General features: G+C 35.8%; 1 protein-coding gene and 1 long non-coding RNA gene across 5 annotated transcripts; both read left to right on the forward strand.

Moving 5' to 3' along the window:
- Positions 1-5,239: 5,239 nt before the first annotated feature.
- Positions 5,240-14,248, forward strand: LOC117331322 (transmembrane protein 43-like). The gene is made up of 12 exons (XM_033889994.1): positions 5,240-5,357; positions 7,405-7,569; positions 7,821-7,955; positions 8,201-8,295; positions 8,884-8,933; positions 9,700-9,769; positions 9,981-10,051; positions 10,499-10,623; positions 12,009-12,080; positions 12,600-12,701; positions 13,081-13,198; positions 13,846-14,248. The coding sequence occupies exons 1-12, from the start codon at positions 5,343-5,345 to the stop codon at positions 14,055-14,057; spliced, it is 1,230 nt and encodes a 409-aa protein (XP_033745885.1). The 5' UTR covers positions 5,240-5,342; the 3' UTR covers positions 14,058-14,248.
- Positions 14,249-16,156: 1,908 nt separating this feature from the next.
- Positions 16,157-19,852, forward strand: LOC117331324. 4 transcript variants are annotated; one of them, XR_004533466.1, is made up of 5 exons: positions 17,669-18,354; positions 18,390-19,087; positions 19,123-19,192; positions 19,228-19,332; positions 19,719-19,852. It is a non-coding gene; the product is annotated as an uncharacterized LOC117331324 (long non-coding RNA). The 4 variants fall into 4 exon arrangements; XR_004533467.1 differs by lacking the exon at positions 19,123-19,192; XR_004533465.1 differs by lacking the exons at positions 19,123-19,192; positions 19,228-19,332; positions 19,719-19,852 and adding an exon at positions 16,157-17,656 and having other exon boundaries at positions 17,692-18,354; positions 18,390-19,116.
- The last annotated feature ends 1,271 nt before the right edge of the window (positions 19,853-21,123 follow it).

Below are 21,123 nucleotides of genomic sequence, written 5' to 3' on the forward strand. Positions count from 1 at the left end.
CATTTTACAATATCCAATGATGTGATAGAGGTTCTAGAATCATTTCCTTATTTAGGAGTTCTGATGAATTATAATGGGAGCTACTACAAAACAACAATGAAACTGGTGGAACAATCTAAAAAAAGCTATGTTTGCTGTATACAAAAAAAAAATCAGAAATATCCCTTTACCTGTAGACCTACAATTAAAAGTTTTTAACTCCCTCGTATTACCGATACTTTTGTATTCAGTAGAAGTATGGGGCTTTGAAAATTTAAGTGTCATCGAAAAACTACATTTACAGTTCTACAAGCGTATACTAGGTATTAAAAAAAGTACACACCAAACTACATGGTATATGGTGAGATCGGGAGATTTCCATTATATATAGAAGTTAAAACAAGAATTATTATGCTATACTTTGGCATAAATTGATAACTGGTAGTAATCTGTCTAGTGCTATGTATAACTTAATGTTTAATTTACAGACAAACGGAACTATGGATTTCAAATGGTTAAAGCATGTTCAGAATATATTTATAGAAACTGGTATGAACTTTATCTGGGATTATCACACAATATGTACATTAAATAGAGATTACTTGAAGTATGCTGTGAAACAAAGATTACAAGACCAATTCATCCAAAAATGGTTTAACGATATTTAGGGCTCTTCAAGAGGGTCTGTCTATTTTATCTATAAAAGAAATTTTGTGTTTGAAAATTATCTTGTGAAGTTAAAGCCAAAAGAAAGACAAATTATTACTAAATTTAGAACTTCAAATATGCACATACCTATAGAAACTGGAAGATGGATTGGAATACCTAAAGAAAATAGAACTTGTAATATATGTTATGATGAAATAGGTGACGAATATCATTATTTATTTAAATGTGATCATACAACTGTTAAGCAGATAAGACAAGTATTCATTCCTAATTACTTCTGTACTAATTCTAGCCTTATTAAAATGCAAGGATTATTTACCATATGTAATGTGAAGGTTTTATCGAATATCAGCAAATTTCTACAAAAACTTGAAAAATTACTGGATGTATATCACTAGTTTATCATTGTAGCATCTGTTGTTAATTACATTGATATTTTGCTAACCGCCACGTGTTCATGAATTTAATGTATAGTGACGTCACATACTCTGTATGTCTGAGGGAGAAATAAAATCTGAATCAGACCTGTGTAAATCGACTGCCTTATATCTGTCATACTGACTTTACCATTTTATCTAATATTAACTCAAAATAAAATTAGCTGCGGTTCTTATATGATATATTGCACGAGTGTAGGACAAAAGCACCCCCCCCCCCCCCCCGGACATTAGCCCCTAGGACAAAAGCCCCTCCGGACGAAAGCCCCCCCCCCCCCCCCCCGGACATTAGCCCCCCCCCCCCCCCCCCCCCCCCCCCCCCCCCGGACATTAGCAGCCCCCCCGGACAAAAGCCCCTTCGTTATAAATTTAGCTGGTATACTTTATATAAATATGTACTTTTGAAAAATATATATATATATATATTGTTGTTTTTATCTCTGAAATTTGGAGAATAATTGTGTGGAAAATGAAGGTCCTTGGTTCAATGTCAGTGTAGCATTATATGTCTGTGGTTAAACATCATAATTGATTTTTTCAAACTTTATATTATTAAGAAAGCTAAATATTTCAGGAAAGCTCTCCATGATGAACAAATTGTTACTGATTACACATAATTTTTGACTTCCTAATATACTGCAAATATTGATAATCAAAGAAATGTCTACAAAAGCAATAAACATTAAATTTTGATCCCTATTTGCAGTGTTGTCCGTACCTCATATTGCACAAGAGGAATTAAAACTCTATCAGTTGGATTTGTAGTGGTTTTTTTTATCATTAATCTTCTGTTAAAAAGATTTCATTATGGTGTAAAATTAAGGTTTATCTTCCCAGAGACCTATATATTAGGATTTAGTATATAGGTCTCTGATCTTCCTGATTTAAAAATTTTGATGCTTTTCATTTATTTTTTTAGATGTAATTAATATACATTCTATATTAATGATTAATTCTACCTTAGGCCTTGATGACTGTTTGTTGACTTTTTCTCAAGTACACTGTGTATGTACATATATTTTAATATTTATTATTTTATCAGACAAAAATATTTTTAAATTCAATGTATTGTTACTTCCCTTATATCTGTTAATTCAACCATGAAATCATTTCATAATCAAGAATCAGAAGTTTCGTATATTCTCATTTATGTTCTCATATAATGTACCTGTATGTATAATTGGTACTCCCAGTAAATGCCTGTTGTCATGGCCACCTGGCCCCAGGGCAAACCCCACCTCACCACCACCTTATGGACCTCCATAACACCTTACCTATGTGTGTGTCAGATGAGGATCAGTCTTAAGACGTGCCTTTTTTAACACATGGCTATATGGCTATAGTTTTGTCAAGTCCCCAATTATCCCCCCCCCCCCCCCCCCCCCCCCCCCCCCCCCCGCCCAGGGGTCCATTTATATCATGCTGTGCCAGGCTCCTCTGCCTTACCTACCTGTAATTAGCATCTAACACTCCATATATAATATCTACCTGTGGATGTTTTTTTGCGATTCGTAAAAAAATAATTAAATTTTATATGCATTTTCTTCACAAAAGAGATATTCAATAAATATAGTGTATATGCTGATGAACATGTATGTGTGTTATATAAGCTTAAAACTGTTGCCCTCCCCTCCCCATGTTTGCCAGTATATATATTTCATAACAAAAAGGACATTAATTGTTCCCTCAGGCCATTATCTCATTCTGTGTTACCTGTAACTGATACCTATACCTGGAATCAGATCCAATATATTAGATCTTCAAAGTATTAGATACCTGCACACGGGTACTCCCCTGCGAGCGAGATGGTATTCATGAGTTCATGAATGTTCATGAATCATTCAGAAACTTTTAAGAATACTGTAAGTTTTTGATTCATGAAAAAATGTTCATGAATATTCATCAAATACCTCTCATGACCTCTTCATGAACTTTTATGAGTAATTTTACAAAATTCTTTAAGATTCATGATCGTTCATCATATTTGATTATGAACTATTCATGAACTTTTATGTCTAGATGATATTCATTAAAATTCATTAAAATAGATAAAATAGTAAGAACAGTTGATAATGAATTTTGAAGAATTTTAATGAATGAGAATTTTACTTTAAAATCGAACATTTTCTTGAATTAAAAAATACCTTACATTTTAAATTGAATAACTCAAACAAATGTCAGCTGCACTTTCTCCTTAGATGTAGGTACTTAATGGTTCATACATTTTATTATTATTATTAAAAGTAATGAAATTGTTAGATGGAAGCTTTATTACAAGTAACATATGCCTTTGATAAACTTAAAATTTTGAAATGTAGAACTGTTATGATCACTTAATTACCAGTAAATTCAAAGAATCTCTTTCTTTACATGTTAAATCAATGTTTAATTAATTTCTTTATGTGTTCAGGTTTCTGACTTTAAGCATTGGATGTATACACATAGAATGTATAACATATATCATGGGCTGAATTAGGTTTTAATAAGCATAAAATCACATCAAAAATGAAATTATGAATATGCTGCCTAATTTAATCTGAAATTAAACTACACTATAAATCAAATGTATCCAATTGAAATGTTCAAGTAACGATAATTGTTTTCAAATGTTTTATTATATACTTTCATGTGATGAAAACAAAATAACTGAAATTAAACATGTGAAATATATAACTGATTAATCAATACAAAATATAAAGTACCAAAAGATAAATGAAACTTGGCTTGAACAATTTAACTTAGTTAAAGGATTTATAAAGTAAATCTTAGTTACAGTGTATAATTAACAAGAATAGAAAGGTTGAAATATAACATCAAACTATAAACTTCCAAAAACTTTTTGAGAACTCTTTGAATATAAGTGCTAGATAGCCTTATACAATACAGGTAAAAATCACAGGTAGCCTTGGGTACTGCCCATTACCTGTATGGGGTTTTTGCTGTTCATCACCTCTTAGGGGTATAGTGCAGCTACAAGTTTTTTTTGTTTTTTGTTTTTGTTTTTGTTTTTTGTTTGTTTTTTTTTGTTTGTTGTTTTTTTCCGCCGTATACTGTACTTTATTTTATGTCTAATAATTATAAATGTCTAATGTTTTCTACCCAAGGGTGTTTCATCCTAAATCACATTTTTTATCTTAACATAGCAAATCGTTCCGGGTACACACTTTAACTTACATCACAGATTTATATAATCATATTTTGATAAAGACTTAAGAATGAACAGTACGAGTAATAGCATAGACACTGTGTTACTAAAGTTTTAATTAAACCACTATAGAAAAGTACGTGTAATGTCAAAGAGTAAAACTATCCAGAATACACACCAATATAGTCTTGATAGTAATTTAAATAAATAAAATTAAATTGAAATACAGAGGAATAAAATCAAACTTGAGACAAAATATTACGAGACACAAAGCATAAAATATCCATAGTAGAACATCACAAGTCACATAAACATAGATGCGTACACCACAGGAAGAAGTTTAAGCTGAACATATTGTACACTTACAGTACGGGCCGTCCACATACGGAGCAGCCTCCGAAATTCTGCATAGTTTTCAACTTTTCACAGGGAAAAATAAGCACTGTATTTCATCATATATGTATTTCTGTAGGGGTATTTCATATATTCAATAAACTTCGTTCATGAGAACACAATTTTAATAAAACAATGTAGCATTGTAGGGGCCTGAGGACTGGGGAAGGTAGTTCAGAGTACATTTTCAGTATCATTCAGTTTATGAACCATGTGATATAGTTTAGCCAAAAATGTAAATGTGTGAAAAACCAATATCGCTTCATTGTTCTGTCTTTTACAGCGCCTTATCTATGGACATAAGAAATAGTTAAGGATCTACATAATAAAGCAAACGAACAATTTCGGTCCCTGAGCGACAATTCATTATTCGGCTCTTTTCTTATCTAGTGAAAAGTCATTTAACATTTTCACTTAAGTGAAATTTGAAATAACACGTTCAGATTACAACATTGTGACACAAATGCGTCATCAATTCGTAAGACCTAACCTGTTGATACATGTTGGTCATTTATATTTTTATCGCGATTGACACGTGTGCAGACGACGCAAGGGGAAATACCCCTAACACGTGACTGTAAATGTCCAATGAAATGTGGCCTAATTCATATCCGGTCTGAAGTGAAACTAGCAAAACAAAAGTCAAGCAACAAGTTGTGGGAAAAGTCATATGTTAAGTTTATAGGTTAGGCCCTATACCGATATCTATACCTAAAGAAATGTACAGGCGTAACGTAAGTATTTCCGGCGAGTGCACGTGTTATTTTCTGTTAAAGTCAGCACTAACGTTAGAAATGTTCTGCAATAATATGTGATATTTTATTTCTATGTACAGTGTAACGTAACGATGCTACTTATTATAATTATTTGTATTTTAACATGATTACATGATCAAAACATCATATTACTGGTTTATATACATCTACAAGTATGTATAATCCATGAGTCTGATAGAAATAGGTTGAATATTTTACGTGTGCTTTATAAATAAAACCAAGCTGTACATCGGCTTTCATGGGCAATCCTAGGTAAAGCAAATTTACTCCATAACAATAATGTGCAATATATAACATGATACTTATGTCAACTGTGATATTTCAACAATATTTGTGATACTATTCATTAATCACTCATCATTTGTATCTATTGTGAAATTAAGAAAATAAAGAAATGATGTAAATATTGTATAACATATAATATGTGATACTATTGTACTGTGTATGCTTTACCTGAATAAATATTATCATTATTATTATTTGGGCCAGGCCTTGAACTAGGAGTTATAATCTCAGTACAAACCCATACAAGTTAGGCTATATATCAAAAACCTTCGACACAGGATCACAGACTCCAACGTGGGAACCATGATTAGAATGATAAAATTTGCAGCACCAACTTAATTAGTATTACTCCCCTAATGGTTCCCAATCTAGATGTCGACTACAGGCAGCTACGTACATGTACATGTAGGAACATCCCTTATATGTTTCAACATGTGAAAAGTGCTGTCCTTCCAGCTATAGCAAAGACCCCACCTTATGTTATGGCTCTTCACCCCATAGAGTTAGACAGGTAACATCCTTTTTGTTGTTGAGGCTTACACACCGTGACCTACAGGGCTCATCCATAATGGCAACCAAAATAAATTGGCACCAGCTCCTATCCAGTCTGATAAGCACCAACCTCCAAGGAAAGAATGCCGGACTCAACCCAGCAACCAACATCCATCGCATCAACAATATGTTATACCAGCATTAACCTTTGGTCTCGAAATACTTCCTCCTACAAACTGCAACCTGGAGTCACAGAAAATGATGAAACAGTCATTCTCACTCCTGACACTGTCTTTGATGTTGCTTTCTACATTCTCTCAGGATGTTACTGCTGAAAGGCTGGATCCACAAGAATTTTCTATCCTGAGGGATTTTCGACAGACAAGACCAGCCTAGTGCCCTCTTGCTCTCTGAGTGGATACTCTACCACAAGGCTAAAGGGGATTCCCCTAGCCTTAGCTAGTAATTATAAGTTGATCCTACTCTCTACACTTAGTCAATGACACCTGAATTCTGTAATAGGAAAGAAAAATGGAATAATACATTGCCCGTTCTGGGCCTTAAACTTGTGACCTTTATAAATCTCTCAAAGCAGATATCTTACTCACTAGGCTGAAAGGAAATTCCCAGTAGTCTGAGCTGGTAAAGTAGATTGCTCTTCACTTTTACACATGCATTCTGGAGTCTACACATGGTGTACATGTATCTGAAAGTCTAGCTCCAGCTTACTTGAGAAAATGACAGTGAGTTCTGGTATTCACTGCCAGATCTAGGAGTGAGAAGGCAGTGAAAATAAGAATACGTATGTTCCTTCATCACTCCTTTCTCAAAAACAAGGGCAATACATCTCTAATTGTAAGCGATGCAAATATGTGTACAACTGTACACAAAAACTGAGAATGTAATTAATGACCAGACTCATTCAAGATCTGGAGGTCATACAAAAGTAAACCCGACTCGAGAAGAAATATACATTGTATGTTTATCCAGTGATTATAAAGAAAGACTTTCACATTGATAGGTCTGTGATTATGTCATCTATAATCCTAAATCATAAGTTTAAAAGTTTAGACTCTAACTTCCACCCCATACATGGCAATATATACCCCTCTCCACCCCCGGAAAAAATGTACATATAGCTTGAACCTAATCTCCTCTTCATATACAAGCATTGATTGTTTAATTGTTTTGGTGTAAATGATTTTTTTTTTTTAATTTTGCTGTTTAGTATCCAGATGACCCTGGAATGCACAACATGTCAAATGATCGACACACTCGCACCACCTTCAGAGGGAACCCGACGTTTTTTGAAAGAGTTGGAAACAGCTGTGCTGGAATTCTTATAGGAATTGTTTTGCTAATTGTTGCTTCCGGTCTTCTGTTTTTCAATGAGGTAAACTTAATATTTATATTAGATGTAAATAAGAAATAATTTGTGAGGCCTTTCATCAGATTTTACATAAAGCAGTAAATGCTAGAGAATGTAAAATTCTTGGAGTTTAGTGAAAAAGTTTAAAAAAATGGTTTTGTTTATTTACAATTGCTGAAGATTCAAATACAATGCCTTGTTAAAGTAAGTGGCTGGTGATGTGAAATGTATTTGATATCCAGAATACCAATAACAGTATGATTCTTACATTGTAGGGGCGAGCAGTTCAGACCGCTCAATCACTTGATGAAGGTTTAGCCAGTGTGGTTCCCTTAGATAATGCTAATGTTGTGTTTGACACCAACAATGGTAAACTTGTTCACCTTACTGGAAAACTAAGCACTGAGAGGGTAAGTGAAAAATATACACAAAGTGTAAACCTTGTCTTTTCCCAAATTTAAAACAATAAAGTGAAAATGAATTTTGCCTGCATTGAAAAATAAATTTGATTGTTGTCAAATGTCCTAAAAATTGATGAATTAAATTGTTTTTTGATATTTTTTGTCTTTAGTTTGGTTTGGTTATTCAGAAGTCTGTACATGTGAAACAGTGATATACACCAAGACTGACTGTATTTTTGTGTATGTTGATAAAGGTGCTGACAGATGCGACCTACAACATAGCAGTGCACGCTGTTCACCTGAGGAGAACTGTAGAGATGTACCAATGGGTGGAACATCAAAGTAAAACGTAAGATATGGTTTAAATGTCGAATGTATTTCAGTGAAGTACGAAAAGTTATCCCTTTAATATAACCAAGCATTACAAGAAGCTTGAAGCCTCTCTATGTTTTTGTTGATAAATATAAAAACTTTATCAAACTTTATTAAACTTCATAATCCCTTATAGATTTATCTTCATTAATTTCCACCAAATCTGCTCAGTCTCACCAACAATTCATAAGTAAAGTATGTAATAAACATTTAAAAGTAGAATGTGAATCAACCCTGTGTGTTCCTGATTAATATCCCCGGATGATAGCCAGAAAAGTGTGGGTTTATCAAATGCTGAGAAGATTCACTGCCAATTCATGGTGACTTTTCACATTTAACCTATCTGTAACAGACTCTGTAATTCGTAGATAATGTTGTGATCTTACCAAATCCTTCAGGCTTCTGATTTGTTACTTTGGATATCAGTCTGCTTTTCTTGAAAACAAACCATTTTAAACATGTGTGCTTAACAGCGGCTCATTTAAGTAATGTAGAGAGTGGAGCACCGCGTTGGAGATTCCCTGTAATCAGTGGATAGATTAAATTTCATCTCTTTGTTTTCTAGGGAGTACAATGAAGGCAGTCATACCAGAACTGAAACCACCTACACCTACTGTGAGTGTGATTATCTCCCTTTGTCTGTTGAATAATATCAGCCTCTGTAAAAAGTTGTTTGAGGGACAACTGATTGTGTCCCTTTGTCTGTCGGATACATTAGTATGATGAGTTTGAAAAGAAATTGACTGCGCTGTTAGGGAGAATTGATTATTTCCCTTTGTTTGAACAAGTCTGAGCTCTGAGTTAGATCTGAGGGAAGTTGATTATCTCCCTTTGATTGATAATTTTATGATATTGGCCTTTGAATTGTCTAAGCTCTGAGGAAATGTTGATTTTCTGCCTTTGTATGTTCGAAAAAATTGAATGATATTAGTCTTTGAATAAAATAGGATATTATGATGCCTCATTTAAAAAAAAAGATTGCCTTAGTTACAACATATAATCTGACCGTGAAGGAGAGAGTTTGATGAGAATCTTGTCGGTGTCTACCAAACATGACAACCAGACGTCTTGTTGCATGTTTTATGTTAAGATGATTTATCTGATTAAATCTAACTACTTCCCTTGGCTAGTACTTACTGTCATTGGTGACAGTGTTTATACCACAAATGGGCAGAATTATTCTATGACAGATGGAATTCACGTCATGGTATAGAGTTATACAAGATTACAAGTCTCAAGGTGCTAAGAGAAATTTGCTTTATCCCTATATTTTGTTTTTGTAATATCTACACAGTCCAATAAAAGACAGGTTATTTACATGTACAGTTGAAACCAGAACAACATCGTTATTACAACATTTTATTTTGTGTTTGTGTTACAGCCCAGGAATGGAGGACTGATCTTGTGAGAAGTGAACAGTTTGATAATGAATTCAGTCATCGAAATCCGACGTAAGTACCTGTGTTATTGACAGCAGTTGATAATTTAAATATAATGGGAACCTTTCTTATCAATGCTCAGTACCGTAACATTGTCTACATCTCCTCATTAATACTAGTGCCAGTAATAACAAGCATTATGTTTATGTGTAATTATCTCTTCAGTACTGTCGTGGCACATGTGTAACTCACAAATAATTCTGTCAGTTTGTTGTCGCGACAGTTCCATGGCTGTGCAGTCAAAGACACAGACAGCTCACCTGGTGAAGGTTGGACAGTTCCAGTTATCTTCAGGTGAGTTTTCTCTGTTATCACCAGAGTTATTAGTAATAATAAGAATTCTTGTGATCTCTGTTAGTATAGAGCTGTACATTAAATTGTAAATCAAGTTATAGGGAGTACAGATATACATAAATGTAACGTAATACAGATAGAGAGACTATACAGATATAAACCAGAGATAGAGAGTTGTATTGGTCTTTTAAGGTATTGATTAATAACTGTAAAACACTGTATATAAGTACTTAGATGGAACCATTGATCATTGTGTTCATTTCTTCTACTCATACAAGTTCAAACTGTAATGCTACCGAGACATGCTCAGTGCACAGAAAGTTTTAAGGAAAGGTATAATAATTGATATACCCGGTAGAAAGTTTTCCACACTTAGAGAGGCATTGTACTTTTCTATCTACAGATTCTATTCTTGCCATTAATCTCATTGTTTTGCCCTTTCTGTAGGTTTAGTCGCAAAAATTGCCAACTTCAAGCCTGTTGATCAGGACCTTATTAACAAACCAGAAGATCCAAACATCCATGTGTTAGATGGACTTTTTATACACAGCCTAAAGCCAATGAATCCTCAGGTAAGACAAGCACAACTTCTGTTCTCAATTGTCAATCATCATGACATGTAAAAAGGCACCCATCACATGTATAATCATAAAGTCAGGGATCTTAATTGTAACCAAGCATTTGTAAATTTTACACCTGGTGTACAAGACATCTCAGAAATCCAAGGACTGATTTATTTTATTCATGTGGGTGTGGGTATATATTTGTGTGAGCCCCCTCCTCCTTTGTTTTAATAAGCTTTCCTGTATTTATAAAGGTGGGCGACCTGAGGTAAAGTTTGAGTATGTATTCCTGTATTTATAAAGGTGGGCGACCTGGGATAAAGTTTGAGTATGTATTCCTGTATTTATAAAGGTTGGCGACCTGAGGGTAAAGTTTGAGTATGTATTCCTGTATTTATAAAGGTGGGCGACCTGAGATAAAGTTTGAGTATGTATTCCTGTATTTATAAAGGTTGGCGACCTGAGGGTAAAGTTTGAGTATGTATTCCTGTATTTATAAAGTTGGACGACCTCAGGGTAAAGTTTGAGTATGTGTTCCTGTATTTATAAAGGTGGGCGACCTGAGGGTAAAGTTTGAGTATGTATTCCTGTATCTATAAAGGTGGGCGACCTGAGATAAAGTTTGAGTATGTGTTCCTGTATCTATAAAGGTGGGCGACCTGAGATAAAGTTTGAGTATGTATTCCTGTATTTATAAAGGTGGGCGACCTGAGGATAAAGTTTGAGTATGTATTCCTGTATTTATAAAGGTGGGCGACCTCAGGATAAAGTTTGAGTATGTATTCCTGTATTTATAAAGGTGGGCGACCTAAGATAAAGTTTGTGTATGTATTCCTGTATTTATAAAGGTGGGGGACCTGAGATAAAGTTTGAGTATGTATTCCTGTATTTATAAAGGTGGGCGACCTGAGATAAAGTTTGAGTATGTATTCCTGTATTTATATAGTTGGACGACCTCAGGGTAAAGTTTGAGTATGTGTTCCTGTATTTATAAAGGTGGGCGACCTGAGGGTAAAGTTTGAGTATGTATTCCTGTATTTATAAAGGTGGGCGACCTGAGGATAAAGTTTGAGTATGTATTCCTGTATTTATAAAGGTGGGCGACCTCAGGATAAAGTTTGAGTATGTATTCCTGTATTTATAAAGGTGGGCGACCTGAGGATAAAGTTTGAGTATGTATTCCTGTATTTATAAAGGTGGGCGACCGGAGGGTAAAGTTTGAGTATGTATTCCTGTATTTATAAAGGTGGGCGGCCTGAGATAAGGTTTGAGTATGTATTCCTGTATTTATAAAGGTGGGCGACCAGTGGGTAAAGTTTGAGTATGTATTCCTGTATTTATAAAGGTGGGCGACCTGAGATAAAGTTTGAGTATGTATTCCTGTATTTATAAAGGTGGGCGACCTCAGGGTAAAGTTTGAGTATGCTGGTCTCAGTGGGCAGTCCATGATGGGAGATGCAGAAACTGTAAGTATTGATTTACAACATATACCTGATTAACCTCTTTCTGACTGGTTTTAGTTAAAATTCCCTTTAATTACCTTGTTAAATGGCTTTGGGCACGCTGAAAAGTAAACATTGGGTTACAAATATGAGTGACCATCTCACAGTATCTGACCAATAAAAGTGTTTTTTTTTGCCCGTGATTACTTCCCTATGTTAAAGTGAGTGTATGTATTGTGAGGAAGTTTGATCATCAACTATTTACTATAGGCAGGCCGTTAATTACATATGCTAATAAAATCACTGCCATGCTTTCAACTAGTGTTGCAAACTGCACATATGATAGCTAGATGTCTATAGTTGCTGCGGTTAGACTAAAGTCAATTGGTAGTTTGGCCACAGTCACCCAGACAAGCACATCATAACTTCTAGTTTCTCTACACATGCTCATGACATGTAACCAAATCAAGCTCTCCCCTTTTATAGTAAGACCAAAGTTACTTACTCTTTGAACTTGTTATGTGTGTGTATCTCTTTATTTAGGTGAGTATAGTAGCACGACAGCTGGGTAGTGAGCTGAAGAGTTACAGTACCGTTGCCGGGGACAACCTAGAGTTCCTGTACCCTGGGGCTGTATCTGCCAAGGTTTGTATATAAACTAGTACAGAAAAACACAAAGAATTACCGAAAATGTTCAACTGCTGAAATAACCTGGTACATTTTTGAAGATATTACACTCTGCTATTCGGTGTGACATGTTGCTTCCCATATTGAAACATTTTTCTTAGAAGCTAGTACTAATATTTCCTCTTTAATTTAGTGGGAAACATACAAGGTTTTTTCAATAATTAAGCAATATATACTTCAGTTTTCATGTTGTTTATTTCTGATATGTCAGGGACCTGTGTGTAGCCCATTAAATAGGGTTAAATTTGTTTAACAGCAGAACACTGGTATCAAAATCAGAACACCCCACTATGTAAGTCTGTTTATACATGATATCTGATTTTATCCTTTGTTGTAGGCAATATTTTCCAAAGAACATGCCCAGAACACTGTGATGACTTGGGCCCTCAGATTCGGAGGTTGGCTTCTTATGTTTGTTGGCTTTGCATGTCTAACAAACATAATTACTACTTTAGGTAAGGTCACAGGGTCATTCTCCAGGTAATGTCACAGGGTCATTCTCCAGGTAAGGTCACAGGGTCATTCTCCAGGTAAGGTCACAGGGTCATTCTTCAGGAAAGGTCACAGGGTCATTCTCCAGGTAAGGTCACAGGGTCATTGTCCTATAATAAAGGTTACATGGTCATGTATTCCCTGGATACAAAGGTCACAGGGTCAATCTGTAGGTAAGGTGACAAGTAAGTCTAAAATGCAGTCTGATAAATTGATATAGATCAATTTTATACATGATATACAGGGTCAATCTGTAGGTAAGGTGACAAGTAAGTCTAAAATGCAGTCTGATAAATTGATATAGATCAATTTTATACATTGATATTTACAGAAGAAAGTGATTAATAAATTAACATATCAATATTTACAGAATAAAGTAATTGATGAATTGATGAATTGATACATTGGTATTCAAAGAATAAAGTAATTGATAATTTATGATTGATCAATATTTTCAGAATAAAGTAATTGATAAATTGATATATCAATATTTACAGAATAAAGTGATCACTTTATATAATCAATGTTTAAACACATTTTACATATCCTGTTAGAGTATAGACAATATCCTTTAATAGGACTCTATACTTGGTTGATTTCATTGTTACAGTTGATTGGGTGCCAATCATCAGAAATCTTGTTGCTGCTGGTGTCATGATTCTGAACCTATCGCTGTCCATCAGTTTGTCTCTCACTGTCATTGCCATTGGCTGGATTAGATACCGCCCTCTTCTGGGTATCGGTATATTGGCATTGGCAGCCACACCTTTCATCATGTCAAGATTCCGACGACAGCATCATGGAACAGCCAGGTATCCATAGCAACACTCCTGTTTATTCGTGTAACAGTGAATTTGTTTGAAATTGAAGTGTTGAAAATTAAGTGATCTCTCTGATCTGTGTATGATAGATAAATATATGTCCTTCAAACAAGGCTACACATACACTTATACCCAAACCATACTACAACTAGGAGCATGTTATTACTTTTAGTTCTGTAGTTAACATTTTAAATTGACAATCTACTGTAGTAAAAGCCATACAGGATAACTATCTAGATACACAAGTTACTAGGAAGTTGTCAGTAATTTACATGTATGTCTTACCTGTAAATTTTACCTGTATGTTTTACCTGTAAATTTTACCTGTATGTTTTACCTGTAAATTTAACCTGTATGTCTTACCTGTGCTTCCTGTATATACATAGTAGATGATCCTAAGATCGGTGCACTGTTATATTTGTAGATGTCGTATGTACTGGATGTGTGTGTAAGTTAGATGAGTATGTATTTATATCCCCCGAATGAGCTCATGTTTTATGTTTAATTGTCCCCCACCACAACAAGTTTTGTGGAGGATATGCCAGCATCCATTTGTACATTCCTGTCATATTTTTTGTCAGTGCTCTCTAAATTCTACATTTGTTGTTGGATTTTAACCAGAGTTATATGAAAGGTTTACATATAATACATTGATTATGTCAGAGTGTTCTTGCTGAGTTATGAAATTTACTGATGTTGACTTGATCTTTTAAGAACTTCTTGTTAGCTCTCTCAATTCTACATTTATTGATAGATATTTACCATTTGTAATTGATTTGGAAATAATATATTGACAATACCTTGATCAAGTTTGAAATCTCCTTGTTAGTGCAAATACCAGTTAATTTTCCTCCGTTTTATGGTTCTCTACGCAATAATAAACTAAGTCCAACACAGTACATATATAGAGAATGCATGGTCAGTGTCTAAAATATAAGCTGTATTTTGGTGAGGGTCAAGAAAGACAAAAGTGGCGAGCCACCTTTGTCTTTCTGTCCCGAGCCAAAAATACAGCTTACATTTTAGACACTGACTGTGTATTCTATTTATCCTGCAACGGTCATTAAAAAATGATCAAGTGAAACGGTGTCAAAAATGATAGAAATATGTTCGCCTTTTAAACGTTGTTTCGCTTTGAAGTAGGTCAGTCTAATTGACGCACATGCTAATATTCCGAAATACAGCTGTTTTCTGTCACTGCTATATACAGCAAAAATATTTATTGGTGGGTGTATTCCGACAATGCGGTGTCAGTTGCAGTATAAATACATGTACGTATAGGGCAGTGATATCTGTAGCATCCATACATTAATTTTTACAATGTAGATTACAGTTCTATAATGTACATTTTGTATTATCAATAGCGATGGGTCACACTGATCTGTAGTAATGTTGTTTGTATAGCAGCGTTTAATTACTGTAGGAAAGCATTCCAATTTAATGTGTGTATCTAATTCTATAGAATTAAGTTGTGTGGATGACTGATATGATTGTTAAATTTCACATTGTTTAATTGTTTTGATCCATTGATCTCCGAGTGTTTTGAATCCTTTCCCCTTACTGTGATGCCTAATAACTTTCCTCCCCACTATATTAATGCTTGTTTATGTGGTAACACTGGTGTAACACTTACTGTGATGCCTGATAGCTTTCCTCCCCGCTATATTAATGTTTGTTTATGTGGTAACACTGGTGTAACATTTACTGTGATGCCTGATAGCTTTCCTCCCCGCTATATTAATGCTTGTTTATGTGGTAACACTGGTGTAACATTTACTGTGATGTCTGATAACTTTCCTCCCCGCTATATTAATGCTTGTTTATGTGGTAACACTGGTGTAACACTTACTGTGATGCCTGATAGCTTTCCTCCCCGCTATATTAATGCTTGTTTATGTGGTAACACTGGTGTAACACTTACTGTGATGCCTGATAGCTTTCCTCCCCGCTATATTAATGCTTGTTTATGTGGTAACACTGGTGTAACATTTACTGTGATGCCTAATAACTTTCCTCCCCGCTATATTAATGCTTGTTTATGTGGTAACACTGGTGTAACATTTACTGTGATTGTCGGAATAAACTTTCCTCCCCCTATATTAATGCTTGTTTATGTGGTAACACTGGTGTAACACTTACTGTGATGCCTGATAACTTTCCTCCCCGCTATATTAATGCTTGTTTATGTGGTAACACTGGTTGATGCCTGATAACTTTCCTCCCCGCTATATTAATGCTTGTTTATGTGGTAACACTGGTTGATGCCTGATAGCTTTCCTCCCCGCTATATTAATGCTTGTTTATGTGGTAACACTGGTGGTGTCACTTACTGTGCCAGTCGGTATACTTACATATTAAGCTTCATATCACCTACAATACATTGTCAGGCTATGTATACAAAATCAAAGAAGTTCTTAATGTTCTGTAAATACCTTTGTCCACTTTTGAAATCAAATTAATTATAATAATTGCCAATGCCATGAAGGTTTTTTTCACTAAGCATGACTTATTAACTTTAAACACTATCACTTGTTGCTCTATTTGATTAAATTTTTGTACACAACATGGCAGTGTTTGGTCTGACTATTTATGTTTACATTGTCATAAGGGCGATTTGTGTCATTTTAAGGGGTGTTGATCTCAAGCAAGAGAGGTTTGCATGCTTTAAGTTTGTTTCATTTTATGTTAATGTACCGGTAATAGATGAATTTCATTTCACAAAATGTTTCATTTTATGTTAATGTACCGGTAATAGATGAATTTCATTTCACAAAATGTTTCATTTTATGTTAATGTACCGGTAATAGATGAATTTCATTTCATTTGTGAAACTTAAGACTCCATTAGAGGTATCATTTATATTACCGTCCTTGTGCATAGATATTGAAGGTAGCAGTCAAGTCATACTGCCAGTTTTGTCTATTTTGATAATCTTTTCTATAAAATGGGGTATGTAACATTTTTGTGTTAATTATAACATATCCTAGACTACCATACGGCTGTATTTAGGCTATATTTAGGCTATATATCCTAGACTACCATACGTGTCTGTGTTGAGGTTAAAGTTAACTGATGTCAGGTGTCTGTGTTGGGGTTAAAGTTAACTGATGTCAGGTGTCTGTTGGGGTTAAAGTTAACTGATGACAGGTGTCTGTGTTGAGGTTAAAGTTAACTGATGTCAGGTGTCTGTGTTGGGGTTAAAGTTAACTGATGTCAGGTGTCTGTGTTGGGGTTAAAGTTAACTGATGTCAGGTGTCTGTGTTGGGGTCAAAGTTAACTGATGTCAGGTGTCTGTGTTGAGGTTAAAGTTAACTGATGTCAGGTGTCTGTGTTGGGGTTAAAGTTAACTGATGTCAGGTGTCTGTGTTGGGGTTAAAATTAACTGATGTCAGGTGTCTGTGTTGGGGTTAAAGTTAACTGATGTCAGGTGTCTGTGTTGGGGTTAAAGTTAACTGATGTCAGGTGTCTGTGTTGGGGTTAAATTTAACTGATGTCAGGTGTCTGTGTTGGGGTTAAAGTTAACTGATGTCAGGTGTCTGTGTTGGGGTTAAAGTTAACTGATGTCAGATGTCTGTTGGGGTTAAAGTTAACTGATGTCAGGTGTCGGTGTTGGGATCAAAGTTAACTGATGTCAGGTGTCTGTGTTGGGGTTAAAGTTAACTGATGTCAGGTGTCTGTGTTGGGGTTAAAGTTAACTGATGACAGATGTCTGTGTTGGGGTTAAAGTTAACTGATGTCAGGTGTCTGTGTTGGGGTTAAAGTTAACTGATGTCAGGTGTCTGTGTTGGGGTTAAAGTTAACTGATGTCGGGTGTCTGAGTTGGGGTTAAATTTAACTGATGTCAGGTGTCTTTACTGGGGTTAAAGTTAACTGATGTCAGGTGTCTGTGTTGAGGTTAAAGTTAACTGATGTCAGGTGTCTTTACTGGGGTTAAAGTTAACTGATGTCAGGTGTCTTTACTGGAGTTAAAATTAACTGATGTCAGGTGTCATTACTGGGGTTAAAATTAACTGATGTCAGGTGTCTGTGTTGGGGTTAAAGTTAACTGATGTCAGGTGTCTGTGTTGAGGTTAAATTTAACTGATGTCAGGTGTCTGTGTTGGGGTTAAAGTTAACTGATGTCAGGTGTCTGTGTTGGGGTTAAAGTTAACTGATGTCAGGTGTCTGTGTTGGGGTTAAATTTAACTGATGTCAGGTGTCTGTGTTGGGGTTAAAGTTAACTGATGTCAGGTGTCTGTGTTGGGGTTAAAGTTAACTGATGTCAGATGTCTGTTGGGGTTAAAGTTAACTGATGTCAGGTGTCGGTGTTGGGATCAAAGTTAACTGATGTCAGGTGTCTGTGTTGGGGTTAAAGTTAACTGATGTCAGGTGTCTGTGTTGGGGTTAAAGTTAACTGATGACAGATGTCTGTGTTGGGGTTAAAGTTAACTGATGTCAGGTGTCTGTGTTGGGGTTAAAGTTAACTGATGTCAGGTGTCTGTGTTGGGGTTAAAGTTAACTGATGTCGGGTGTCTGAGTTGGGGTTAAATTTAACTGATGTCAGGTGTCTTTACTGGGGTTAAAGTTAACTGATGTCAGGTGTCTGAGTTGGGGTTAAAGTTAACTGATGTCAGGTGTCTGTGTTGGGGTTAAAGTTAACTGATGTCAGGTGTCTGTGTTGGGGTTAAAGTTAACTGATGTCAGGTGTCTGTGTTGGGGTTAAATTTAACTGATGTCAGGTGTCTGTGTTGGGGTTAAAGTTAACTGATGTCAGGTGTCTGTGTTGGGGTTAAAGTTAACTGATGTCAGATGTCTGTTGGGGTTAAAGTTAACTGATGTCAGGTGTCTGTGTTGGGATCAAAGTTAACTGATGTCAGGTGTCTGTGTTGGGGTTAAAGTTAACTGATGTCAGGTGTCTGTGTTGGGGTTAAAGTTAACTGATGTCAGGTGTCTGTGTTGGGGTTAAAGTTAACTGATGTCAGGTGTCTGTGTTGGGGTTAAAGTTAACTGATGTCAGGTGTCTGTGTTGGGGTTAAAGTTAACTGATGTCGGGTGTCTGAGTTGGGGTTAAATTTAACTGATGTCAGGTGTCTTTACTGGGGTTAAAGTTAACTGATGTCAGGTGTCTGTGTTGGGGTTAAATTTAACTGATGTCAGGTGTCATTACTGGGGTTAAAGTTAACTGATGTCAGGTGTCTGTGTTGGGGTTAAAGTTAACTGATGTCAGGTGTCTGTGTTGAGGTTAAAATTAACTGATGTCAGGTGTCTGTGTTGGGGTTAAAGTTAACTGATGTCAGGTGTCTGTGTTGGGGTTAAAGTTAACTGATGTTAGGGTGTCTGTGTTGGGGTTAAAATTAACTGATGTCAGGTGTCTGTGTTGGGGGTAAAGTTAACTGATGTCAGGTGTCTGTGTTGGGGTTAGAATTAACTGATGTCAGGTGTCTGTGTTGGGGTTAAAGTTAACTGATGTCAGGTGTCTGTGTTGGGGTTAAAGTTAACTGATGTCAAGTGTCTGTGTTGAGGTTAAAGTTAACTGATGTCAGGTGTCTGTGTCGGAGTTAAAGTTAACTGATGTCAGGTGTCTGTGTTGGGGTTAAAGTTAACTGATGTCAGGTGTCTGTGTTGGGGTTAAAGTTAACTGATGTCAGGTGTCTTTACTGGGGTTAAAGTTAACTGATGCCAGGTGTCTGTGTTGGGGTTAAAGTTAACTGATGTCAGGTGTCTGTGTTGGGGTTAAAGTTAACTGATGTCAGGTGTCTGTGTTGGGGTTAAATTTAACTGATGTCAGGTGTCTGTGTTGGGGTTAAAGTTAACTGATGTCAGGTGTCTGTGTTGAGGTTAAAGTTAACTGATGTCAGGTGTCTGTGTTGGGGTTAAAGTTAACTGATGTCAGGTGTCTGTGTTGGGGTTAAAGTTAAAACTGATGTCAGGTGTTCCTGTGTGTGAGGTAAAGTTAACTGAGTCAGGGTGTCTGATGTGAGGTTAAAGTTAACTGATGTCAGGTGTCTGTGTTGGGGTTAGAATTAACTGATGTCAGGTGTCTGTGTTGGGGTTAAAGTTAACTGATGTCAGGTGTCTGTGTTGGGGTTAAAGTTAACTGATGTCAGGTGTCTGAGTTGAGGTTAAAGTTAACTGATGTCAGGTGTCTGGGTTGGTTAAGTTAACTGATGTCAGGTGTCTGTGTTGGGGTTAAAGTTAACTGCTGTCAGGTGTCTGTGTTGGGTTAAAGTTAACTGATGTCAGGTGTCTGTGTTGGGGTTAAGTTAACTGATGTCAGGTGTCTGTGTTGAGGTTAAAGTTAACTGATGTCAGGTGTCTGTGTTGGGGTTAGAATTAACTGATGTCAGGTGTCTGTGTTGAGGTTAAAGTAAACTGATGTCAGGTGTCTGAGTTGGGGTTAAAGTTAACTGATGTCAGGTATCTGTGTTGGGGTTAAAGTTAACTGATGTCAGGTGTCTGTGTTGGGGTTAAAGTTAACTGATGTCAGGTGTCTGAGTTGGGGTTAAAGTTAACTGATGTCAGGTGTCTGTGTTGGGGTTAAAGTTAACTGATGTCAGGTGTCTGTGTTGTGGTTAAAGTTAACTGATGTCAGGTGTCTGTGTTGGGGTTAAAGTTAACTGATGTCAGGTGTCTGTGTTGGGGTTAAAGTTAACTGATGTCAGGTGTCTGTGTTGGGGTTAAAGTTAACTGATGTCAGGTGTCTGTGTTGGGGTTAAAGTTAACTGATGTCGGATGTCTGTGTTGGGGTTAAAGTTAACTGATGTCGGATGTCTACTGGGGTTTAAATTAAATGATGTTCCTGGCAGATGTTACTAAATATAGTTATACAGTAGATTGTCTCATGTCTGAATTCCTGCCGTAAAATCAACTAGATGGCACCTCTATAATATACACAAATCTACTAAGAATGCAATATTGGTTTAAAGCATAATTTGTTTAAAAACAGTTTGACCTCATTATGCAACATGATAATCATTGTTGAGTATTTCTATTAAAATCACATGAATTGTGCAATCAATGTTAAGACATGTTCTATGATTTGTTATGTAATAACGTGTTTGTTTAAATTGATGTCATTATGACTTCTT

The sequence above is a fragment of the Pecten maximus genome, chromosome 7 (assembly GCF_902652985.1).
Source record: "Pecten maximus chromosome 7, xPecMax1.1, whole genome shotgun sequence".
Classification (NCBI taxonomy): Eukaryota; Metazoa; Mollusca; class Bivalvia; order Pectinida; family Pectinidae; genus Pecten; species Pecten maximus.